The 27,360-nt window shown below is 40.9% G+C and overlaps 1 protein-coding gene across 6 annotated transcripts in view; it reads right to left on the bottom strand.

The window, feature by feature from the left end:
- The window catches only part of meis2a (Meis homeobox 2a), a 275,413-nt gene that overhangs the window by 71,754 nt on the left and 176,299 nt on the right, over positions 1-27,360 (bottom strand). For all 6 annotated transcript variants that reach the window (XM_041812277.1, XM_041812278.1, XM_041812279.1 and 3 more), the window contains 5 exons: positions 26,881-27,022; positions 26,597-26,647; positions 26,153-26,203; positions 25,492-25,641; positions 13,205-13,319 (listed from right to left, as the gene is read on the bottom strand). In XM_041812277.1, the coding sequence (XP_041668211.1) occupies positions 13,205-13,319; positions 25,492-25,641; positions 26,153-26,203; positions 26,597-26,647; positions 26,881-27,022 (509 nt within the window). The remainder of the gene's footprint in view (positions 1-13,204; positions 13,320-25,491; positions 25,642-26,152; positions 26,204-26,596; positions 26,648-26,880; positions 27,023-27,360) is intronic.

A 27,360-nucleotide genomic window follows, 5' to 3' on the forward strand; every position in this document is an offset into this window, starting at 1 on the left:
CCACAGGAAAAAAAAAAAACAACAAGTGAAGAAGCTGTAGCCGGCCTCGCTAAGCCACTCCGCTTGCCGTCTTTTGGGAGGGACCTTTTAGCTCTGATGTGGGGTTCGGATATTAGGGGGAGGAGAATTGGGAGGGTGGGGGTGGTGGAAGAGATTAAAGAGCCAAGGGAGGCAGAAGAAAGGAAAGAAAGTAAAAGAGCACAAGGCCCATTGGTCAAACACAAAGGGGGAGAGAGCAAAAGGACATTTGAAGTCGGGGTTAAACTCCAAATAAGCACACCTTAAACGGGCTGGTGTAAGCTGGCAGTCAAGCTTTTTGGAGTTTCCCTGCAGGTGTGCCTTTGACGGGCTTGGCCTCCGTAACCTCTCTCTGATCTAGAGTGGGGCCCGGGGTTTGGACACAGAAGAGAACCGGTGGCATCTTGCTGCCCCTGAATCTCATTCTATGTCTATTACATCCACACACGCATGCTTACACTCTCTGTAAACACACACACACACGCAAACACAGTGCCAGACAAGGGGAAAACAAATCTGGTGAGGACTAGAGCAATTGGATTATCACCTCTAAAGGGTGACTTCTTGGCTGACCCCCTTCAGGCTAGCGTGCTGAAACAAGACGGAAAATTTCCTGGGAAAACACTCTCCCTTTAAAGAACAGAAGCACTGTCATCATTGTGAAAATACAGCAGCGGCAGCATTAATGGACGTGGAAATGCCCTGTGGGGCACGCGCTCAAATCCCTTTTAGCCATATTACATCAGACCCCTGTGCACTCCTCATCATCACCACAAGCTCTGGAGTAATCAGCAATGGAACATGGGTGTGTAAACCCTCTGTACAATGAACTGATACAACAGAAATGCAGTCAGTCTTTGTGTTTGGCCCAAGCCTTTGGGTATAAGACAGAAAAGTCACTTCCTTCCTTTCACTTTGGTTCAATCATGATTATTTCCTTGCCACAGCTCTTCCTTTTGGCTTTTTAATCACAATGAACTCACCCCAAAGATTATCTGTTCTTCCTCAGAGAAAGACAGAGAGCAGAAAAAGAAAGAAGGAAAAGAAAAAATGTCTCCCCCAAGCTCTCCCTTAATGGCGCAACACAGACATTCTCCTCAGCTGCTGTCAGAATAATCTAGGTAATTTTTTCCCTATGTTCTCCAAACATTAGTTTGCACATTAGGCTGACCCAGTTAATGTGCCTTTCCTGCTGCGTAGGACCCAAGCCTGGCCAGGCTGGGTTAGGCCTGGGTCAGGCTTGAGGGCCTGTTCATGATTATGGACCAGGCCCGCCCACAGAATTGGCTGGGCCCCTGAAAAACCCAGTGGATGGGCCCTCCTCAGATGTGATTTATTGATAGTATCAATGCATGTGTGTTGGATAGTAGCTGAGAAGTGTGTCAAGCTATTATATTCATGGCACTTTTTAACCCCTTATCACCACTGTTTCCACATCAAAACCATTTTAGCCACTTTTAGACAATTTTACTACTTATAACCTTTTTCACTACTTAGCCCTTAGCCTTTTTTGCAACTTTAACCATTTTTGCAACTTTTTAATCACTTTTCACCATTTCTACCACCCATTTTCACCACACATAGCCATTTTTGCCCCCTTAAATCCATTTTTGCTGCTTTTCATTATTTCTACAGCCCATTTTTGCCACTTTTTTTAAAACCCATATCCACTGCTTATCCCTGTTTTTGTCACTTAAACCAACATTTATGCCACTATTAACCTCTCATTGCCAATTATAACCCACTTTTGATACTTTTTAACCGTTTTTCACCATTTTTACTGCCCACTTTTGCGACTAATAGCCATTTCTTTGCAACTTTTAGCAACATTTTTTAACTTCAGACCCTTTTTTGCCACTTGATTTCCACTTTTCACCACTCATTTCTGCCAGTTTTTGCCACTATAAATCAATGTTTGACCATTTTTCATCTTTATTCCACAATTTAATTATTTTTCTTTGCTAACTTTACAATGAACCATGATTTTCCTGACCTCCAAGGGGCCCCCATTTGGCTGGCTCCCAGAAAGCTCTCCCCTTTATCCTCCCTTATGGGCGCCTTGCTATTGACCAGGGGGACCAGGCCCCAGAGCCAGAGCTGAGAGAGGTGGAGCTGATAAGAGGATGAAGATGGTCAGGCAGAAAGTGGTGGTGATGCTGTGGGTAGAGGGCAAAGTTACTGGAAGTAGACTCCTTTAAGACCTCCTTTGCAGCTTTTATATGTTTTTTTTCTTTCTCATGATCTTTAGACTCAACAAATGTAACACAGGGTCAGGGGAAAGACAGTGAGACATGAAAAAGGGCGAGAGAGAGAGAGCGGAAGGGAGGAAGGAAGGAGGGAGCTGAGGGAGCTGATCATTCTCTTTAATCACATTTTGGATGAGGGCCAGGTAGTCTGCGGTACAGGGAGCGAGACAGAGGGGTGAGAGGGGGCTGGGAGAAAGAGAGGTAGAGAGAGATTGAGGAATAAATGGAAAGAGAGAGAGACTTATGGATAGAGGGGATGAGCCTGAGAGCAGAGCCCCTCGAAACAGCTTGAAGTGCAGCGGCGCTTAAGCAAAAGTGGCCACACATACAATGTCTGTGTGAGTGTACGTGAGGGAGAGTGACAGCCATTCCCGTAAATGCCCGCGAATGCTGAATCCAGCAAGAATCTGGTGTTAGAGCAGGGGCAGGGAGAGATCCATTTTAAAACTATGTGCATTAACTATACTTTTCCCCATAGATTAAGCACTCCGCATGAATAATTTAGCCTCTCTTATGCTAATGGGATCATGAAAGTATCCCCTCTGTACCGTGTTTTCTCCCCCTTCCACAGCAACTCTTCTCGGCTTTCAACAATGGCCCTGCCCCTTCCCAACAAACCATCCCACTGACACACTGCACTGTTTTCACAACAGACACCTGACTAACATGAAGCTTACATGTTAGCAGTGAGGCTACAGTTGCACATGTTAGCTTACTGAGTTACCACTAGCAATGTTATCCTCATCAGGAAGTTTGGGCTTGTGTTTGACTCAGCTGGAAACACTTATGATAATAGTTACAGGTTGAACACACTTGGTGTGAAGATTACTAGATTACAGCTCACTGTATTCTACCTGTGGTCCCACCTACTGTAAACAACCCTGTTTATTGCAAGAACTAATTACAAATGTGTCTATTTTGTGTATAAAACTTTTTTCAAACTTTGTGTGTGTTGCCTTGTTGACTGTCCTGTGTCCTGTAATTGTAAAAATTAGCAATTGGGCTGATCCCAGAATAGCCTATTTAAAAACACTTTGATTGCTGATACATAAAGTAGTGCAGTGGTTCTTAACTGGTGGGTCAGGTGATATTTGTCTCAAGATGTATATACCTATGCATGCTATCCCTGTGCAATAATGCATGTATAAACAAGTCGGTTATGCAAAATTCAGTGCAATAGGGCTATGTGCAATTATACCAGCGCTTTCAAGAAAACAGGCCACGGGCACATGTGCAATTTTCAGAAGCACATTTATAATCATGTGCAATACACCAGCACCATTGCACTCTACCATCTGTCTTATGCACTTCAACTGTAATGGTCCTTTTATTCCTGGTCAGTCTTAAGCATAGTCATAGCCACCTTCTGTATTGTCATATGTGGGTCTTTGTATATTAATGTACTTTTTTAAAAATTTGTTTGCATGTTGTCAGCTTTTATGTACATTTTTTATTTTTCATTATGTGCATGCTTGATGTTCACTTTTATATGTATACCATGCAGGGGACTAAAGATGTGAATTAGCCTATGGCTGCAATCTAGCACATTTACATAGCCATGTTCATAAATGTGCACTGTCTCCTGTAATATATAAACAAATAAATAAATAATAATAAAAAGCCAGCTTTCAATATTGACTGTCCTCCATACTTGTTTTGCTGCTGTAGTCACGTTTGATCATGCGCGTTTCTTTTAGACTGTGTCTGTGCAGTCAATGCTGTATAATGGTTCCTTTAAACAGAACAGTGTGCAGTCTTGAGTCTTGGTTCTCAGCTGGTAGGTCAGGACCCAAATGTATGTCATGGAGTTGTTTCAGGTGGGAAGCAAATGTATACTTGGGAAAGCTACAGGCCTAAGTGAAGATCTTGAATTATTAATCTTTATTATCTACAGATACATTGGGATAAATTTGCTTGTTATAATGGCAAAACTGGGGAAAATAAAATGTTTGCTTAGGTATTCTCTAATGATGTGCATCTTAAAAATATGTCTCTTGTCTTGTTTCATTGTTTAAATGGATGTTTTGCTTCTTATAAGGCCCAAAATTAAACATTTTTCAATTTAAGTGGTTGAAGATGTTCATAAATTTAGTCAACAATTTCTCATTAAAGCTGCAGCATATCGTATATATTTAGCCTTGTAGTATTTAGCAGAACAAACAAAAAAAATAAACACAATATTTATAAGTACGCCCGTCTAAAATAGTTATTAACCCCTTGAATATACAAGATTTGTGTATTTCTATTCACTTAGAATAGGTCTTTAATTCATACATAGGGTCCCCTCCATGGACTCCACCATCTTGGATTTTTGTATCATACATGTTTCTACAGCACCAAAGAAGGGATCAAGTAACTGTTACACATTTTTTCTTAGCACCACTGGTTGCCACAGTTCTACATCTGGAATCCCGCTGTAAGCTGTGGCTAATACTCACAATGTTAGCTACTGCATCTTTACAGAGGTGGTAGTGGGTCCTAAGGGTAGACGAGTTGAGAACCACGAATCTAGTGTGTGAATTCAGAGGATTTTGACAGGTTAAAACTGTTTTTTAATGTGGGGTCACATGTTTGTAAAATCGATCAAGATTTGAAGATCATCTAATGCAGGGATGGGCAACTTTGGCTACTGAGGGGGCCACGATGTGTTTATTCTCTGTGCCAAATGGCCAAATTGTCAAAAATTGTTGGACACTCTCAATTTAACAATAATATTTACTTTTTATTTTACAAAAGAAATGGCTAAAAAGCTTTAATTGTGCAAATGCAAATACTAATGCTTTATTTAATCAGCTGATTTGAACTGTTTTTACAATGCAATGATCATAATAGTTCCTAGTCATTTTGGTATATTTTACTTGTATTTTTACTTTTTATACAAATTCACTTAGTGGTGCATATGACAGATTTTTACAACAACACATACAGCTAAGTAAATCTCTATTTTCCTAGTAATATATACAAGTAATCAAAGATTATTGCAGAAATATTTCAATTTTCTCATGTTTTCATGGCAGATTTGATCATTTTTCCTAATTTTTACATTTTCTTAACATTTAAAATTAACAAAAGGGCCACACTGAGTCAGGAAGAGAGCTGCCATAGATTGAACTTGTAGGCAGACTTCTACAGCAGCTATTGATAGGATTCAACCTAGCAATGTTACAAATGCTAAGAAGTGCTGATGTCACTAAAACTAAAGTTTCATACCAAACACAATGGAAAGGTAGCATTAGCTTTCAGCTGGCATAAATACTGTCTAACTTTAATGTTTGTTAATATCTTGTTATAGTTCACTGATTTTTATGAGTCTTGTGTGCTGTGAATGGTTCTGTGAGTAGGTAACAAGTAGAGCTACTTACACGTTCTGATTCTGTATTTTTTCCAAGGAGGGAAACGGTCATATCCTGAGTGTTTATGTTTCTTCGCCCTGTTTTGTTCAGGCTCTGCCATCACCCTCTAAAACGACCCGAGCGCACATTTACAGCACACACTCACACCCTGGTAGCCTCGGCATTGTGTTGTTGTGGTGAGGCGAGGTGGGGGCACTGTGTAAAAAATTATCAGTCCTCCAACAGCTGGGAGTGAGAGCCATGAAACAGCAGGGCTTGGGCCTGCTTTATTGTTTATCTGTTGTTTATGGGCCAGTGTTCAGCTTTAATTACTACACTAAATTAAACTCTAACAGGCACTTAGAGGGTACCAGCTGACACACGCTCGTGCATGCCCGCACACACCGTATATTTTATATACGCAGACACACCTCACTGATCACTCCAGAGCCGAGGTATAGGCCACTAAAACGCAACAAGGCTTCCATCTTGTGTTTAGCACAGACTTTGCTTTTCTTTCTCGTCTTGTTACATTTCCTCATCGTCTTCATCTTTAAGTGTAGCTGTAAAAAAACAGAAAGCCAGAGGTCCAGAAAATGTCAAACTCAACAGGCTTTGCTCATGCTGGGACTGTCTGGGCGGACACAGGGAGTCATGTCCCCACCAGGAATGACCCCCCTCTGGTGAGCTCAACCACAAAGACCTTGCTGAGTGGGGCCCCTGGTCAGGGCCAAGGGAGCTCACCACACTACCCAGGCATATACGCACAAATGTACCACAATATCATCAAGCGCAGCGTGCTCCCTCTGAGCCGTACACTCAAGATCTCCCCTCTCTTCCTCTCCCTCCATCTCTGCCTCTCCCCGGCTCTCTCTGGGGAGTCTGTCTATCCGCCGAGCGTAGGGATTGTTCAATTGCTGAGAAAATGTACAAAATGCTTTCTCCTCTCTTCTGTTGAGCCTTTTCCATCTAGCGTAGAATTGGGGGAATTGTACAGAAAGCCCCTTTGCTCACCACTCAAGATGTCAACGTGGATTTGGTCCTCATGCATAGCTAATAATCACAAGTGTGGACTGGAGCTGAGGTACACTCACTCACTCACACGAGAGGGGAGAAATATTACATTCAACCTACCAAGGTTATTACAGATAACTAAAACTAACTATAGAACTGCAACAAGACTATATTCCATGCTTACAAAACTAAAATGACATTATACTGGAGAAAAAGATAAGTTTTAGTCTTTGACACAAAGATATTGACTGACACATCCTTTATAATTTGTTTCAAGCACAGTAATTTAGATTTCAGATGCAGCTTGTGCTGTGCAGAAGTTAGAAATGTGTTCTTTTAGCACCCAATAGGCATTAAATTTGTGTGCACACAAGTGGTGAGCATTTGTTTACATGTTCTACAACAGTCGTATATACTTTAAGCTCTCGTATTAAAGTGAACAGAGTTGGGCCAGGTCTGATATCTATGCCATTTTTATATCAGAGACTGGGCTGATGGCGCTGTGAGCCTTACATGCAAACACAAGGCATAAACAACGTCGCCGCCAGTGTGGCAGAGTTCTTTGTGGCGCACAACTCAGTCTGAGTCCACTCATCATCATATTTTGCTCCGATACTAAAGAGCAGTCAGCTACCATTTGTGTCTGTAATAACAGCAACATGAAGCGAGCGTCTCTGTCTTTGGCTTCACACGAGCTGCAGCGACTCGTATTAAAACTTCTTAAACACCTGTTTAAAAATGTTTTAACTTATGACTCCCTTGTTTTAAGTCTATGATGATTCAAAGAAGCGGGCTGTGACGTGTTACGAGGTCAGAGAAGCCACTATAAAGAGTAGCAGAGAGGCTGACTGTAAACACAGTACTAAAGCTAAGTTAAATCAATGACAAACTTGGTACTTCTGACAAATCCCTCACAATAGAAGTCTGTAGTTGTTTTCCTCGAAAACACCCATATAAGGACATGTTGTGTTTCCTGTAGCTGCTTGCTTTTTTATGTCAGTTTTTTATTTAAAACTTCCAATTTTTTGCTTCCTGCTGCAAAAGTCCCTTGATATATCCTGTTTAGTTGAATCATTGTTTTTTTGTTTTACTTATTTGAAAAGGTTTGTTTAATCATTAATTTTATAGATATTTATCTGTGCATTTTTACTTTTATTCAGTGTTAGACTTTAAAAAAAAAACTCAGTTTGCTGCAGTAGAACTCCTATTGGTTGTTTACAGTTATTGCTGCTGTTTTTACAGTGCACTTCACTTTCAGATGTTTAATTTGAAAACTAGGGCTGGAAAAATTAATCACATTAATCATAATTACCTACAATTCACAATTAGAGCACAATTTTTTCTGATTTCAATTAATCACATGCTTTATTTTCCCTTTCAGCAAACCCGGTTAAGCCACTCCAGCATCTTCCTGCAGCCTTTCTCTGCAGGGTGTGATTAATACTGATTGACTATAGAAATCTTGAGATTAATTGCAATTAAAAATTTTATTTTTTGACAGCCCTGTTGAAAATATTTCATTTGTTGCTGCCACCTGTTTTTTATGTGAAACCAGCACAATGTTTAAAGACATTTATTGGGAATGATATGAAGTTCTATGCATTTTAAAATAACTTTTGATCTCTGAATAGGAACTCATGTTTCGAGTTTACCAGAGCTTTGTACAACCTTACACATAATACAACCGAAAACAATAATTATGATTTTTAAATAATACCTGAATTGATATCGGGTATCCAGTACTGATGTATCAGGACTGAAAATAAGTGGATTGGCCCATCTGTAAAGTAAATATTTTGGGCAAACCAACCCTTTTGCCTGCCACCCAAGCCTGGGGAGTGTAAAAATGCCTGATTTATTGGTCAAAAAAAATTGGCAATTTTAGGTCTTGAGTTGTAATCAAATTTCAAATTTGAATAAATAAAATAAAAAGTGAAGAGTAGCCTATTTAAAAATGTTTTAAATAATTATATGTTGTTTACTTTTTCTGGCTCTTTTGGGTCTCACCCTTGACAAGAACCCCAACATTATTGGAAAAAAATCCATAAAAACACTAATAAATGAAGCATTTTTTGCAAAATTAAAACTAAACTCAACAAAGCATTATGGAAAAAATAAGTAAAACTAAACTGAAAACATAAAGTGAAAACTAACTATTACAGTCTTGATACCCACCATGCTGGACTATATTTGATATGCAGGGACTCTGCTTTGTTCCGCGTGTGCACATGGGCACATATGCAGAATTCTTCATTAAATTTGTAACGTTATGGACATCAGCTATCTTAAGGCGCATACATTCATCAAGTTTAACTCCCTGCATCTAATGTCTGTGATAGGCTTGGAGGACTTCCAAGGGGCTGTTAATCAAAATGATGCTGGAGCGAGGCCGATGAAGTTATTGTGCGTTACCTTCTGAACCATCTCCCCGTTAACTGCTGAAAATTTGTTTATCTAGCCAGAACATAGGGAGTCGCTCACTGAGAGTCAGTAAGTGAGAGTGCAGAATTTGCCCTGAGGGTGATGCTTCTTATTTTTTCTTTTTTTGGAGGGAAACTGAGAGAAGGAGAAGAAAAAAAACTGTTAAGAACATGAGGTGGGGAGAGGTTACTGATCTGAGTATTGTGCTGAAACCTTTTTCATATGTGTCAGAACCCTAACTGGCAATCTTTACTGACAGCTATGAGCATGCTTCACCTTGGTTTACTGCTTGACAATAAATTATTCCACAAGAGGGGTGATACATATTTGCGCACTTGTTAAATTGTTTTTTGGCACAGGTTCAGAGCAATCCTCCACGCTGAGATACAAGGCGGAGATTGAGGAAGTGGACTCTGCTCACAGAGACCCTCTATAGTCCTGTTTCCACTGTACATACAGTACTTTGTGGAAAAATAATTAACTTTATTCCTCTGTGCATCCCCTTATGAGGAAAGGCAAAGGGGAAAACATCTTTTTTACCCTTTCTTCAACATTTTTGGCAGTCATTTTCAAGCAAAGGATGCATTTTTGAGGTAGGCGTACATTAAAGATACCTTTCAAGATGCAAGATGGCGAAAGAAAGTTGATGTTTTTCTTGGCAGCTGAAGCCAAAAAGCACTGTGGATCTTACTCTTCCTCCCTCTCTCCCATCTATTCTGTCTTTCTCAACTGATCCACATCATCACCCCTTTTAACAGGGGCCAAGCTGTTAAAGACCCCATTACTGAAGTGAAGCACACATTTCACATTTTCTCTGTGGACCATGAGAGTGTGGACTACAAATTTTATGTGGAAATGTATTGAGATAGGAGGCGGGGTTCGTGCGTGGAGTGGAGTGGAGTGGAGTGGAGGTGGAAAGGTGGAGAGGTTGGGGAGTGGAAGGCTCTGTCAGAATGGAAGGGCCAGAGTCGGGAGTCAGCGAGCGCTTCAAGCGTTAACGTAATTGCAAGAATGTGAAAAATGAGGCGGCGGGGCTCCCGAGCGAAGCGAAAGGTCAGAGCATGCCTCACACAAAACAACTGGCTGGAGGACGGCCTCATTAGAGCATTAAATCAGCTGCCCTCTTTCTCTCTTTTTCTCACTCTGCCTACTTTTTCACCTTCTCCACTCTTTCACCTCTCTACTTTAATAGCTCTTCTTTGCCTTCTCTCAAAGTCCGTGCTGCTTTCTTTGTTTTCCCCTATAAAAGGCTCCAAGCTGGTGGACCCAGCGTTTAGCACTCCTCAGCACGGGTCAGGCTCCGGCCTTGATCTAGTCCTGGTCTGTGTTGGCCCAGAGCACGGTGCCGTACCGTAACTGTCTTTGGCCCGTATTGATCTGCTGTTACTGGATACGGTGGGGAGAGGAGTCGATAAGTGCTCTGTGGATTACAGGTCACTTGTACTTATGTGTGTAAGATAATCAATAGGCAGTGCATTTCTTTCTCTCATCCCCCTCCCTTCTCTCTCTGTTGTTTCTGCAGTCTTCATCTCCCATGCTGCCTGCAATTACAGAGATGAGTGCAAAATATCTCCCCATGTTCTGTCTGTGCAAGTGCGATCAGACGGTCTTATCTTATATTTAAGGTTGCGACTTAAAATTATTGTTATTATTGATTTATCTGATGATTGTTCTCACGATGATTCAATAAATTGTTTTTCTGTAAAATGCCAAAAAAATGTGTGAAAATGCTCATGGCGCCTAGAGGGCTGTCTTTGAAATTGCTCTTATATCAAACCAACAGTCCAAGATCCAAAGCCTGTTTTGTTTACTGTCATAAACAACAAAGGAACGCAGCAAATCCTCACGTTTAAGAAGCTGGAAGCTGCAAATGTTTGACATTTCTGCTTGAAAAATGACAGAAACGATTAATCGGTTATCACTGTTGGTTATAGTTGGTCATGATTAATGTTCTTACGATGGAAGAAATGCTGCTAAGTTGTTTTCTTTTTCATTTTTGTTAAAAATGAATGCTGTCTATTTTTCTTCATATCTTTAAACATATATTTTGGGCTTTAATGCCTTTATTTAGAGACAAGGGCAGTGGATAGAGTCGGAAACAAAGGATGAGAAGAGACGTGCAGAAAAGGAGACACAGGCTGGACATGAACCCAGGCTGCCCCACAAGGCTATCTGCACCCATAGAGTTGGCTGGGGCCCCTGAAAACCCAGAGAATGGGCCCTCCCCAGTTGTGATTAATTGATAGTTATCAATGCATGTGTGTGTTTGATCAGTTTGATCAGCTAGCTTCCAGGCTAACAGTTACTTCATATTGGAGCTGAAAAGTGTATCAAGCTATTTTTGGGGCTCTGATGTTTTAATTGCTTATTTGTGCCACTTTTTAACTGCTTTTTTATCAGTTTCTGAACATTTTTCCACATTTAACAATTTTTTTCTGTTTTTAACCCCTTTTAACTCAACTTTAGCCGCCCTTTTTTGCCACTTTTGACCCATCTTTGCCTCCATTACCCATATTTTACACGATTTGCCAAATTTTGCCACCTTTTAGCCTCTTTTAACCATTTTCCATTTATTTTTTTAGCATTTTTTTCCTTTCTTAACTCAACTTGTATCCCATATTTGCTTTGCTGAAGCTATTTTTGCTGTCTCTTAACGTAATTAAAGGATATGACGCTGCACAAAGCTTGATGTACAAAATGTACATTTTAAGAAGTTTTTGTACACGACTTACATTTAAGCACAGATTACACTTTATAGCTATGGTTTTATTTGAAATTTAACTTTTTTAAGGATATTTCTTACAATAATGGATAAACTGTACCAAGATTTTTCTTTGTTTTCTTGGAAAGCATCCTGTAGTGTCTCCCGATCCTCATTTTAGGAACCACTGATCTAGATTATAAAGTATCCATCCCAGAGAAAGTGAATATTTCCCCTGTTAGATTGTGCAGTTTTTCTTCTCTGTCACAATATTGTCATCCATTCCTTCATGATTCTACCCTGTTGAACAGACACATCCTGTTGCTTAGCCCTAGCTAACAACAAGCACCCTGACAGCAGCCTGTGATCCAACCAACCCTGACACAGCCAACCACAGAGGTCTGCTGCGGCCCTGGGTTTGTGGTCTGCAGCTGCTGCTCTTGAAGATGATTTAAACAGCCCCTACCACAGACGCACACATCCCATCGATGCATTTGATCGCTTATCGGGAAAACCAATACGGACACAGCAAGCAGCTTTGCTCTGTGAGCGAGCTCTTACAGTACGTGTGTGTATCTGAGTGTTTGAGTGTGTTTGTGGGTGTAGACGGTGTGATGAAATTTCATGCAAAACCATGGACACTGCCCGAGGGCACGCAGGGATACAGAAAGAGACCTACAAAAACACACAGACACATTCCGCCGCCAGTGAAAGAGAGATGTTGGTACATTCAAAACAAGAGGAAGACAAGAAAGGAAAGGCCAAGAGCTCATCATCTGTTCTCTCAGATCAGGCAGCAGCAGCTTTAATAAACAATTTTAACCTCTCGATATGTTGACGCTTGGCCTCACCTCTATATTAGCATATGCTTTTGATAATTTATGTGTCAAAATTGATGTGGACCGTGACAAAAACAGCAGGCAGATAGCTGTGACTTGCACACGCCGCCTGTAATAAATTCAAATGCGTTTGTTTTGAAATGCATTATTACTGTTTGGCAGGTCACGTACTAGATAACACAAGGCTCACTGAGACATAATTAGGGGCTGTTGTGCATGCAAAGTTAATATGGTTTAAATGCAAACAAGAACTGGCAGAAATACACTATTAATCATCAGCTTTTGTTCAGCTCTCTAAATAGTAACATTTTGGAAAGCTCTTCTTCAGGCTTGTGTGTGACTCTTGTAGTGGATAAGCTTGTTCTTTTTTAGGTGTGACTATGTGTTTACATGGACGCCAGTCAAAAAGCAGGATAATCCAGTGTGCAGAAGCAAGGACTGGGTCGCATGTGTAAAGAGAGATGTGGCATCTATTCACTGTAGATAGCACATTAGACAGGGATAAAGTGGCGTGTTGGCAACTCCACCCGTGCATGATGATTAATATGGATCTGTGCCTGTATCTATGTGTGTTTATGTCTTAGCGCACGAGCGTGCATGTGCACGTGCAAGCCCATTGCGGTGCTGGCTCACCTTGTTCGCTGCTGTTGTCACCACTCTGCGAAGCGAGTCCCCCGCTGGAGGGCCCCGGTGTGCCGGCTGAGTGTGTGGAGGTGGCGTCATCATGGTCTCTCCAGGAAGCTGGGTTCTGAGGTTTTTGACAAAAAAAAAAAAAAAAAAGAGAAAGAGAAAGCGAGCGTGGGATCCATCCATCCATCCGTGCATCCATCCACATTCCCCAGTCCAAACCGCAAACCAGGAGCAGAGAGAGCAGGGAAGGGGGAAGAAGAGGGAGGGAAAGGGAGAGAGAGAGAGAGAAAAAGAAACCATGTGAGTGTGCAAAAAAAGTAAGAGTGACATCTGTAAGAGTCTACAGACTCTGTAAGAGTCCATGGCCTGCTTATAATCTCTTGGCAAGACTAGCAGACAATCAGTGATGCCACTAAAATCACAGATGAGCAGAAAGAAATGCACTAAAGCAGCTGGCAATAAGTCAAAACACTGTAATCAAAGAGTTTCATTAATGCATGAGAGCAAAACGCGGCTCTGTTAATGTGGCGTTTGATTTCTGTGAGTGGAGCACTTGTGAGTAATTGTCTAAACACATATGGCAGCGCCCGGTGGAGTTCGTTTATACCGTAACCAATCGAGACTTCCGTGTCAAGTGAGAAATATAGAGGTAAAAAGTCCAAACACACCACAGCCGCCATTAATCATTACCACTGTCAGAAATGAAAATAAGATATGACAGTGATTCTCCGGCTAATCTGCCAAAAAAAAGTGCACACACCCACAGAGAGCTTGCAGAAATACACTAACGCACACATACTAATGACATAATAGAGCAAGAAGAATAAACACTCATGCACACACGCTCACTTTTATATATACAAACACATGCTGGAAGAAAGTGTTAAATCTCTGCTGGATAGCTTCAAAGAAACATCCATAAACAAATTTGTAGCTTTTAAGGCCTCTTTTCTTTCCCGTCTTTCCCGGTCATTCCCACTGCCCTGTCGCCACACAGGGAAACAGGATTTTCTACTGTACAGGAAAGGCTTTATCAGTGCCACATGAAGGCAGGCTAGAGGTGGAATTTCCTCTGCCATTCAAGCAAAAGAGGGACAGACCAATCACGTCATTTACTACGCTTAGCCCCCACAAACACACAAGCCTCTCACAGAGTTGATAGAGCTCCACAGCTCACAAAACCCCCAGCTAGTCTTTCCCAATTTAACCTGTCACCTGAGCACGATGACAAAATGTTGGCCAACGTAAGCCCGGCGTTGTCTGGAGGGGGGGCCCCGAGAGAAGCAGCCCCCTTGAGCCAGGCCCAAGCCAAACAAACACAGGCCTGCACCAAGGCTTCCCACAAACCTCAACCCACTTCTCAGTTCCCGCTATTTTTTTTCTCCTTCAAACACACATAAACACATATACATACATGCAAAAGCAAAAGGAAAATGTACACACGAGAGTATTCCAAGAAAGAGACTGTTTTTTACCATTTTGTTTAACTTCGGAGCAGTTCCTGATGGAGCTTTTTTCCCTCAGCTCTGCCTGAGAGGAGCCTGCCTGCCTAGTCTGCTTTGGTGCCCCAGTCAGAGTAAGCTGTACTGGTGGAGGACAGACAGGAGACAGCCCGGAGACTAGAGGAGGTTTGCAGGGAAACGGAGGCTATAAGACAAGCGGCTGCCGAGCTCCCCTGGGTGCTTGGTCCTGATGTGCTGCTGCCTGTTCTGCTGTGGAGGCGAAAGCTGCTGCTCTGCCTGTGAGCGAGGCCCTTTTATCTGCTAAGTTTTTTGGGGAAGGAGGGCTGTTTTCTCAAACAGCTCGGAGCTGAAAACAGCAGACACAAACACACAAGGCCCTTCAGACCCTCCCGCTCCACTCAAGGCCCCTCTCAGCGTCAGCTGTTCGCCGGATGGCAATCAGATAAAGAGCTGGGAGAATTACTCAGAAGAGGGGTAAGAAGACAGGGGGAACAATGGGCTGTGCGTGGGTTTGAGCCCTCCAGAACAAACGGAGAGGAAAGTGTCCCTGCTTTGAGAGGGGAGGCATGATTGTTATGTGTTCATTCTCTGTGCCAACACATGGTACACTTCATGAGAATGAGCTCTGTTGTTATAGTGATTTCTTTTTTGTTGCTCTCAACACAGCATGTGCTGCATGGGTAAAATGTGGGAAACCATTTGAAAACAGTCGAATTCTGTCTCATATAAGTGCTGGGCAGTTGATCAAGTTTCAATTTCAAACACTATTTTAGCTTCCCGTAATCATAAAAACAAGATAATTCAGCGATTACTGAGCCACATGCTGGGTTATGCTTGTTTTGTCTGTAGGCTTTGTCAGGTGGTTAATGTTTCAGTATTTACTGTTATGGCCATCAAAGGAAGATTTTTATGAGAATGCACAATATTGGATTTTTGCCAAAATAATTTTAGCCAACATCGACATTTTAATGTAGATCATCAGACCTAAAACTTCAATTCTTAAAACCTACAATTTAAAGTTTGAGGATTAACAAATGAATAAATCTCAGTCCTTAAAACGCACTTTTATGTGTGAGGAATAATGATGATGTAGGTCTGTTGGTCCAGCCTAAAACTCTATTAACTTCTTGTTTGTTCTGCCAGTATTTACAGCTGATACAGACAGTTTTGATAGCGAAATATCAGTTGAATATCAGCAGAGATGTTCCTATTTTCTGATTTTTAAAGCTAAGATCAATTCCAGTACTGATAATATCATGCATCCCTAATTTTTTGGTTTATTTGATTGTTATGTCGTGGGCTGTCAAGATTAATCAGATTAATTACAACTAATTATGATCCACAATTAGTGCACTAGTTTTCTTAAATCATGATGGGGGTGCAGATGGCAGGACCCATATACATGGGGGGACCGGGTTCAATTCCAGCCTGTGGCTCCTTTCCCGCATCTCTCTCCCCCACTCCGTCATCCCTGTTTCTGACTCTATCTACTACCCTCCTCTATAAATAAAGGCAGAAAATGCCCCAAAAACATATATAAAAACTTGTTATTAATCTCATGCTTTATTGTCCCTCTAAGCACACTTTGGTTGAGTCACGTCAGCGTCTCCCTGCAGCCACAGAGATGTAAAACAAGCCCACTACTGCTCCTAAATGTCTCATTTCACTTAAAAAACACTCAAAAGTCATCTGAACATTGTGTTATCAAATTCTGAACTTTTTTAAATTTCAATCGAAAAGTTTTTTTGTGTGTGTTTAAGTTCATTTAAAAATCTTCAATCTACCTATAAAAGTAGGTCTATATCCAAACAGGAACGCTTCTTTAAGGACAGGCTAAGGACCACTCAAATTTGATAAATAAACAATTATTTGCATTTTAAACTGTTTTTGTGTGGTGTTGGATTTTTCTGTTGTCTTAAACTAAGGGTAGCTGACTTCCTCTTTGGATACAGACCTGCTTTTGGGGTAGATCTAAGATTATAAAATGAACTTAACCACACAAAAAGGAACTTGTTATGGATTATAAAGGAAATGAGAGAATACTTAAAGATTCAGATGACCTATGACTTGTCCTCGCTGAAATGTTAAGGGGTGGACTTATTTTACATCACTGTGGCTGCAGGGAAACACTGACATACCTTAACTAAAGTGTGTTGAAAGGGACAATAAAGCATGTGATTAACCGCAATTAAAAATATAAGTGAACTAACTGTGGTTTTTGATGAATCACGATTAACTCTATTAATCCTGACAGCCCTAAAAAAAAAAAAAGGTTGAAAATGAGAAGAACTTTAGAATGCAATAAAAGGATGCTTCTTATGATGGTTAACTATCGAAATTCTGAGATTAATCTTGATTAAAAATGTTATATTTTAATCGCCATAATTCATACGCATTCACACACCACTGATGCAGCAATGGGAGTAACCTGAGCTTTACTGTCTTGCCCAGGGACACACTGATAGTCAGTAAAGGAGCTGGAGATCGAACCCACAACCTTCAGGTTAAGAGGCTACCAAGTCGACCACTGATACACTGTCGCTCCATTTCTGATTTTAAGTCTTTACTTGGTGTTACTTCTGGACTTACTGTAAAAATTCAAAGGCATAAAATGTAGCTTTTAAAGAAGTCAATTACCCTAAACTGAAGACTGTAAAAAAAAAGCAGCTTGGAATGCAAAACAGTGGAATCTTTAAGGTTTACAATTAATTGCGGTTAACTACAGAAATTCAGAGATTAATTGCAACACAATTTTTAATCGTCTGACTCCCATGGTTATGATTAGGGCTGCCAAAAGATTAAAATTTTTTATCATGATTAATCTCACAATTTCTGCATTTAATTGCGATTAATCAGACACTGTTTATCCCATTGGGAAATTTCTTTATTTTAAAAATGGTTATTGTGTCCTTTTGGATTTTTCTATTGCCTTAAACTAGAGGTCATTGACTTCCTGTTTGGTTACAGGCCTGTATTTAGAGATGTACTGAAGATATGACACAGAAGAAAGAACTTGTTATGGATTGAAAAGAAGAGCAGGCAGTAAGAAGGTTAAAATTTTCTCTTATTAGCTTCAGATGCCTTCTTATTTGTCCACTCAGCTGTCTGTGATTAAAATATTTAAGTGCACTTATTATGGATTGCAGTTAATTGTGATTAATGTGATTAAACTTGACATCCCTTGTTATGATATAAAATTATTTTACATGCCAGTTAAATTCGCTTATTGCTTGTTTTCAAAGTGCTAAGAGTGTTCAAGTTCCATAAATGCATGTGATGTGTAATCCTGTTTCGTAATCCTGATCCCAACACCAATCACAATAATCCTGATTGTGATTTCTGCCATAATCTCAAAGGTGCAGAAGAAAGGGGCGGTAAAAATCCCCTGCTCCCTGAGTGTATAATGTATTTAAACAGAGCCGGGCTCGTTGTTCCAAGAGAAGAAAATCACTGGGTTCTACTTCTTCAAAATGAGACATCCACTGCCTGCGAGACAGAGTTGAAAAACTGCTCACTGCTCTCACACGCTCTCATGCTCCCCCTCTCTCTCTCTAACACTTGCCAGCCATGGCCACAGCATGGTTTTAATGCAACAGCTGAATCGATAGGACTTAATTTAGCTATCATTGCAGGGTAATGTGTCATTTTTAATGGTGCTAGCACTAAATTAAATTCAAAGACACCTCGGCTAATGGTGTTAAAGGGAATGATATTTTGCTGTGATTTGCTACCCTGTGGATTTAATAGGCCTGTATGCAGGGATGTAGATAAAGCTCAGCCCGTTTTGTTTCCTACAGGGTGAAAAGCACACCGCAGCACTTCACATGACCTAATAATATTAATACAGTGGCTCATTTATGATGAACCGCACTTTCCTCTTTTAATACCTAGAAGTCACTTCTCATTCATAACCTCCCCCATCTGAAAAACAAGACAACAAACACCACAACAAAAGCCTTAACTTTCCACGCTCAACAAGGCGACAAAAGCAACAGCCTTTCCTCCTTATGAATTATTTAGTGCATCTCTCTGAGCATCAACAGACGCTGCACCACATCGCGCAACACAAACACACACAACCATTTTGTCACAAGCCTCGTGGGTCTGATGAAGTTCAAACAAGTTGGGGAAGAAAAAATCGTGTCACCCCAAACAGTCTTCTTCAACCTACACAAGAATCCCTCGGAAGACGAAATAGAAAAGAAGAAGCCAAAAAGAAAAGCCTCTAGCCTGGGTGATTATTCCCTAAAGCTGGGCATAATTAGGAGTCAAACATGGTTCACTCCATGCTCTTCACTAATTGTGTTAAAGAGCAGTGTAACCAGGAGGAGAATGCCTGCTAAAACACACATACATGTGAATGCTGAGGATGCACTAACACAATAGGACTAGATGGAGAAAAAGATACAAAAGAAGTGTGGTCTCCAGGGACAGCCGCTTCTATTTGCCGGGGTTAGCGACTGGCAGCTGATAATACAAGTTGTAATTAATATAAAAGCAGGAGACAATATGGGGAGGAAGGCTTGTAGTGCAGCAGGGCCACAGGAGAGCAGGAGAATGCTGCTTCCACCGTCCCCTGTTTCTCATTTACAAACACCTGCCTGGCACAATCTCACTCCCCGCCCTTGCACTCTGCCTACATCCCTAGGAATTTCTAAATAAAATTGATTTAGCAACATCATTGAATTTCCCTCAAATTCCCCTGGAAGCTGAAGGAAAAAAAAAAAAAAAAAAACAAGGAAGGAATCTGTCGGTGCAGAGGCGGCTGGGAACGACTGGCCTTGTGTGTGAGTGTGTGTGTTCTCTGTTAGTGTGTGCGTGTTCAACAGAATCGCTGACACACCAGAAAACACACGGGGCCGTAAATCATAATGCTGACATTTCAAGACACATCTTGCCACACGATATAAACAGAGAAAAAACTTCTAACACATTTTCTGTTGGCTTGATCTCGTAATTATATACAGCCGCTTTAGAAAAGTGTAGGTGCACCTCTGCTGAACCTGCGACTATTTACAACACCCTCAATTATACTGAATATAAAGAGGCTTTAATTTAACAGCCAATAACTCACAGCACAGACATGAGGGGCTGACTGATTGTATTTATCCTTCAAACTTTCTCTGAGGCAAAAACAACTGTTTTTATTGCTGTAAATGTCAGACAACAAGCACAAATGTGCAGAAAGATGAGGTTAAATACTAAATATTAGTGCTTGGGTTTGTATGATAGGATTTGAAACATTAGAAGTGAGAATCAAACAAATTCAATGCCATTGATGGAGGTATGCACACAATACTGGTTCATTTCTTCTTTTTATGAACAAAAAAGGCAAGCAAACTCCTGCACAAAGTCTTAATTGTAAACACTGCCAGTGGTTTTTTGCAATTTAAACAATGCTGTCTCTCCTTTTGGGCTAAATATGACTGCAGTTTTCAGAAAGATTTGCCCCTTTTTCTAATTTTGCTTTGATTTTGCTGTCATTGCTGTCTCACCCCTTGGGTGAAATATGATAGCAGTTTTTGGAACGTGTTGGCACTTTTTACTTTTGCTTTGATTTTTAAGAGTCAATTGAGATTTATGCACAACAGAATTCCTAGATGTCTGATATTTGGGTAATCCTAAATTTCTGCACAGTTCTGATGTTTTCTGTCACTTGACTCTTTAAAATCCAGCTTGTATCAGACTCTTATTTCACTTCAATCGGTCCACGTATAAAATAGGCCAAAAATCAATTTGAAAAGACCCTATTCTAAGTCATTCAACAGTTATAAAAAAAATCCTATCAGAGTCACAGAGGAGCAAAATAATCCAAATCAGGTCACTTTGGTCTGCAGTGAGAGTCAGCCTCATTGTTTTCATCTATTATAAATAGAAAGTTCCTGCCCATTTGTGCAATTTGAGAAAGTGTGTCAGAGTCTGCATGCAACTTTTGGAAGATTCATTCCTCCTCTAAGCACCTGTCTGGCAAGCACACAGTCTGAATTGCACAAGAGCATAGGCAATGTTCTGCCAGTGTTTTTGTGCAATTTAAACAACGCTGCATCTCCTTTTAGGTGAAATATGTCCTCTGTTTTTAAAAGCTTTAGCACTTTTTATTTTTGCTTTGATTTTCAAAAGTCAAATGAGAATGATGCACAACAACAGAATTCCTAGGCGACTGATATTTGGGCTGCAAGCCTTAATGCTCAATCCTAAATCTTTGCAAAAATCTGATTTTTTTTTGTCACTTGATTCTTCAAAATCCAGCTCGTATCAGACTCTTGTTTCACTTCAGGCTCAAGTCTGTTTATAAAGACCATATTCTAAGTCATTCAACAGTCATAAATAATCCTATCAGAGTCACAGGGGAGTAAAATGATCCAAATCAGGTCACTTTTGGGTCACTTTGCAGTGTCAGTGCAGCCTTATTGTTTTTACTTATAAAAATAGCAAACCCATGCACACTTGTGCATGTGTAGGAGTTTGCATGCGATTTTTTGATGGGTTCATTCCTCTCCAAAGCACCTGTTTTATTTTATTTCTTATTTAGGCACAAAATTCCCTCATTGGGATTATAAATCTCTTTTTCAAGAGAGTCCTGCAAGACAGGCAGCAACAGCTCAGAGTTTCAGACAAACATACGCAGCCATAAAGAAAACATAATACAAGATGCATAATCAAAAGAGACACGGTAAAACACATTTAAACAGCAAATGTTTGCCAAAATGTCTAAATTAATCAGAGAAAGCATCTGAAGACTTCCCCTTTAAAGCTTATCAAATAGGAACTATGTTAAAAAGCTTCTGTTCTATGTTTAATTCAAAGCATAGATATTGTATAGTTCTTCATGAATGGGCTACATAAAGTTGATAGTTTTCAAAAACTTTTACTGCTATAGTGAGTCATTTTATTTCCTCTTAAAAAAACAAAGCTATATTATGCTCCCTAATATGTAAACATGCACTCAGTGACAGCTTTATTTTTACACCTGTAAAGTTTGATGCAATCAACATACTCTTTTTATGATGTTTGCTTTAGATGTGAAGTAAATTATAAGCTCTAGTGTGAGGTCATAGTTAAAGAAGGTGTGAGGGCTGGATCATAATGAAAGGTGTTCCTCAGAGAGACAATACATAAAAACACCCTACAGCATCATGTGGTTATGTAACTCCACATTTGAGGTTGACCTCGGTTAAAAATTTGATTGTGACACACTTCAGAGGTATGTTTTTGGCGGGGTTGTTTTATGTAACTGCACAGGCTGTAAATATTTGCTTAATTAAGTTGCTGCTGATCACTTCTCTGTCATTAACATGAACGCTGTGGGTCAACATGCATGTATCAGATATTTTTTATGGCAGTCATTTAAAGCCAACGTGCAGTTAAAGGAAAAGGGAGTGTGAGAGATGCAACAAGTGAGCCTAGCCTCTCTGCAGTGGTGATTAGATATGGCTGCCAACAGGGCCCAGCCTCTGCACACTAATCAAATAGGAAATGTTAGGCCAGACATCCCACCATCACAAAACAATTGTGTGGAACAGACAGAGCGCTCCAAGTCTGCGATGCACTTTTTTTTTTTCTAAATATAAGAAGGGAGAGATCCAATCGTGGTCGCTCCCTGAGGAGAACAAAGCTAGCTGAATTAGAACACCTCCAAAACGGAGAAATTCCACGCTTCAGCAGGCCGGCTCGGCCCGAGGGCTCGCCGTCCACAGGCGGAGGGCTGAGTGTGTGCTGCACCATGCAAAGTGACGTGTAGAGACGGGACATTACTGAGCACCCGTCTCTTCTGATACACACTGTAAATCACAGCTTGGGCACAACATGAACTATTGCATTACTTGTGACATCACTGCATCTGACCAATGGTCTCCAGCACTCAGGGAATCAAATGTAAACAGAGCGAGCTTTTTTCCCCTCCTTTCCTCACTCTCCAGCCATGCTGAGGTAAGATAAGCTACACTATGGGAGCTCCCATCGCTCCCTGAGGAAGCTTCTCCAAAACAAACCTGCACACTTTCTTTCTTTCATGCAAAACAAATCTGAAACTGTGCAGAAATGCTTCTGAAAAGCTTAATGCATATGCATGGAGGGAATGAAAAGCCTTGTGCTAATATGTAAGCTCGACTGAAGACTAGCAGGAGAAGACACAAAGGCTAATTCATTAGTACAGATAATATTCAGACACTGTTAATTCTATTTGCCTCTCTAATTGGATGTAGCACAGAAGAGACAGAAATTTTATTCATTAATTAAAAGACAAGAGAGAAAAGCATTGACAAGCACACACTGCAGCAACAAATCTACACCGCTCTGTGTTTTTTCACCCCCTCCATCATCCTCCATGTGTAATACATCTTTTTTCCCTTTCTTAATTGGGAGGGGGTTAATCTGAGGAGGGGTGGTGAGTTGGGAAGACATGGGTGGGCTACATGGTTGAGATAGTCACCGCAAGCGAAAGGAGGAGAAAAAAAAGGAAATCAACAGTGTCAGCAAGGACTCATCTCGCTTCTCTCTATAACATAATCCAATCATCTCTGAGACAATGCTGCATTCAAGTGTAAATAAAACACTGCTTATTATGCTCCCATGTCAGGTATGAAGAGGAGGGGAACAGAAAGAGCTTCTTTTTTTAAAAAAAAGAAGAAAACACACATACACACATACATTAAAAAAACAAGGCTCAACGGGGCCGCCTCTTCCTCCAGTGAAGAGCCTCATCATCTCCAGAAAAACCAACTTTCTCCAAATGAGATGTAGCCCTGGGCTATATATTAAAAATGCATATCAAAGCAAAGAAAAATGGACGTGAGAGAGTCTAACTAAATAAATTAGCATATCTAACTATCAAACCGCCTTCCTCTCCTCAATGGGGAAGCGAGGACAGAGATGAATAATACACAAAAAAAGAGCAAAGGAATAAATAAAATAAATAAATCAAGACAAGTAGGACAAAAAATTGCTTTCAATCCAGCAGCACAGTTATGCAGCCAAATGCATTTTTTTGTGCATTGTTCTCAGTATTCAAAGCACATTTTAGGCATGAAGAGCTGGACTCCTTTCAATTAGACATGGAAATTACAGCTGGGAAGTTAACTATTTACTTCCATGCTCTTCTTTTTACGGTAAAAGTAGTGCATCCTTTGTCAAATATTGCAATAAGCAAAGAGTGTGTGCATTTATTAAAATCACCTCTCAGCTCTGAAAACAAGCACAGAGCAGCGGTGAGCTATAATAAAAAGTTCACTGGTGCCACAGCAGTGAAATAAATCCCTCAAAAGTTAAAAACCTAATGAGGTGGTCAGTCCAAATGACTCCAAGATGAATGGCTCGTCATGCAGCCTTTCTTTGTTTATTGCTGCTCCTGATTTGCTTTATTGGCACTTCTCATTTACTAATTATCAAAATATTTCTCACGAGCTTGGACTGGTGACAGAGCAGAGTAGAAGGCACCACTGGAAAGCGGCCTGAGCATCCACCATCTGCCATGAAACTAAACAGGCTAGTTTATCTAATCTCTGCAATATAAACAACAGCATGCCTCATTTCTGCACTCATGCTGGAGGAGGACAATATTGCACCGTTTCCCTACAAACCGACGCGGCTGTGATTGTGTTTTAATTCAGCCTGTGCAGCCTGCCGCGTCGACCTGTAGACGCGCCGGGGCTTTCAAAGGGGGGAATCCACCGCTATTAGGCCGATGGCCAGAGCCAACAGATGCAGCGCGGTGACTTTGCATAACACTTAAATCTGCTTTAATTCCTAATAGGCTTGGCCTTGTGCTGCACTGATATTCACTTTGCAGCAAGAGCCCGCCTTTTTCCCTCTTTTACTCCACCACTACATCAGCTTTACGCGCGTAATAATTCACACATATCAACTCAATAACACACAGTCAGCTCGATCCACTGAGAGTGTGTTTAATACACCGAAAATGCACCGATTTAAACCAAGGAATCGATCTTCAAATTTAAAGCTACTGTACTTCAGGTGCATATAATTGAATTCAGCATTATGGAGCCTCCAGCCATAAAAATGAAGGGGGGGAGCGGTGCAAAGCAGAGCGGAGCAGAGGGGAAGAGAGCCACTGCAGAGCAGAGAAACCACACGGCAAATCAATACGAAACAATTAAACACATTAACATCAACAGCAATGGAAGGCCTCCAGACGAACCATCATCTGCCTTGTGAACTTGACATTGATGCTAAGCCTTTAGCTCTGAGATCTTTTTCAATAGGCTACCACTTTCTCCACCTCTGCAGCAAGGAAAAAAAAAATCCACAGCTTTACGCACAGGCCCCATCCACAGCTCCCACAGCCCCCAAATAGAAAGCCCCTTTCTTTTTAAATATTAGCCTACAGCTAAAGCTTAGCGCTGATACCCTGCTTTAACGTTAAACCTGCGTAACAGATAATTGCCTCACGTTCTTTCTCTTTCTTTTTTTTCTTACGGCGTAGCTACAACTCTTCATGACGCACGGCTGCGATTTACGCACGCACGCACCATCCAATACACACAAGAGGCTCGCAGCACAGGGACGCATTATACACACATGACTGCTCCTAATCAAAAGACTAAAACAATAACTCAGTCTATTGTATCACATCTAGCTTTTGACCTTAGAGCATCGATCGGCTGATTTTCCTTGCAGAACAGAGCATGCTCTATTTACTGATGGCACTGTCACACACACTGAGCCCCAAAGTTCAAATAAAACACAATTCTGCTCGCAGATTATTTACTTTAAGGTCCATTAAAATTATAAACACTCTGGGATTCTCTGTGACGCACGCACACACGCATAAACACACATCCAGAATAGAATAAAGCTTCGGTTACTTACGTGATCTGCAAGGTTAGTCGACGATCCCGAGAGCTCTTCGTGATCTGATTTCGAGCTGCCATCCCTTTCATCAATAACTAGATCTATTGGCATTTTTCCTTTCAAACAACTGATGTACCGGTGGCAAAAATTGTCGCAGAGCTCGTGCACCTAAAGGTGGAAGGGGGGGACAAACAAAAAAAAAGAAAAAAGAGAGCACCTTTTTAAGGATAAAGGAAAACGCTTCAGCCAAGTCCAAGAATAACTCCAATTAAGGAGGGGGCATTATAGGCGGCGAGGAAACAATAGTGAAATTGTTGCAGAGCTTATTATTCTCCTGAGACTGGAGCAACAAGTTGAAGGACAAAAAAACAAACAGCATGCCGTAAGCTGGGGGGATAATGAGCAGCTGAAACCGAATCTGCGGATCGATAACAATGAGCAACGTGCGCAAAGAGGCTCCAGCACGTTTTATTAGCAGTCACAGAATTAGTTGGCTAAATAGAAGAGCATATTTTCAGAAAATGACACACCTCTTAAAAATGCATGCCTGATAATAACTCCACAGCAATGCAAAAAAAAATAAAAAAAATAAAATAAAATATTGGAGCACAATATCAGTCAGTGCATGCTGTCTGTGCAGGTGGTGCCATGCGTAATAATAAAGATCTGTGTTATTTACCTTTTCTAATTCCAAGAGGTGAAACCGTAATACTTGTATGGCTTGTATCATCTGGGAAAAGGAGCAGAATGAGCACAGTTAATACATTAAATGTAAGTTTACACTCTTAATGTGATGATCCATGTGTGTTAAGAGTGTAAAGGAGAGATGCATGTTTTAACTCTAAAAGGAGGCTGCATTACGCGTTCACACACTGGTCAGCTGGGTCAGTGATGGGAAGACATGCACACTGACAGCGGCTAATGTGGTCACACAGCCTCTCCTCATAACTGATGTGACATCCGTGGGGAAGTTTAAATCATACGTTGACTTATTTTTCTGCTTGATGCTGCGGACAGTGCAGGCAGAGAAATCCCCAAAAAACAAGGCAGAGTGTGACCGCACAATGAGGCAGGGACGGTCCAGTGTGTGTGACAGAGAGAAAGACAGAGTGTGTGTGCTTACCAAATTGTCCAACTCTGGATTTGATGAAAATAAAGGTTTTTCTGCTCGGACCTAAAATAGCACAGCAAATGTCAGAGTTAGTTTGGAGTGAAATGTGCGGAATGTGAGTCTAGTTCTGTTGGGAAAAATAACTTAAAAATGTGGCACATTTAGAGGAATTTCTGCAGATTAACACACACTGAAGAGAAAGTTGTATTGCAAAAGAAAAAAATAAATATGTGCGCCTTTACGCGCAGCAGCACAACCAAAAATGTGAATATTTTTTTAAATATTTCTAAATTGACCTGTTTGGCAAAGACTGCAATGTCCTCATTGAAGGAGTCTGAGGAGCAGACATCACCGCCTGCTACGCCGGGCTCCCTCGGAGTACACGTCGCCAACTCGCACTTCTCAAAAACCAGCGCGAGCAGTGGGAATAAAGGGTGACTGCAAGAGTGGGAAACACAGCCTGAGCACAAGCAGCACACCGGCTCCACATGCACACTGCAAGAAATGTCCAATCAACCTGCACATCTCCCGGTAACCATGCACCTTAAACCTTATCAAATCACAAAATAAAACATTTAGAAGAGATCGTTTTGCTTTTGGCACAATGTTTGATTTTTACGCACGCATTTGGAAAGAAAGCCACGCGTCAGAGAATGAAGCAGACATGGATAAAAACTACATCCATGGTTTGGAGATGATTCTGTTTTGAGGCTGGTGCGTAAATACGCATATGGAACAATTTCCTCCCACTCCAGGGAAATGTTTGTGCTGTTTTA

The sequence above is a fragment of the Cheilinus undulatus genome, linkage group 18, assembly GCF_018320785.1.
Source record: "Cheilinus undulatus linkage group 18, ASM1832078v1, whole genome shotgun sequence".
Lineage (NCBI taxonomy): Eukaryota > Metazoa > Chordata > Actinopteri > Labriformes > Labridae > Cheilinus > Cheilinus undulatus.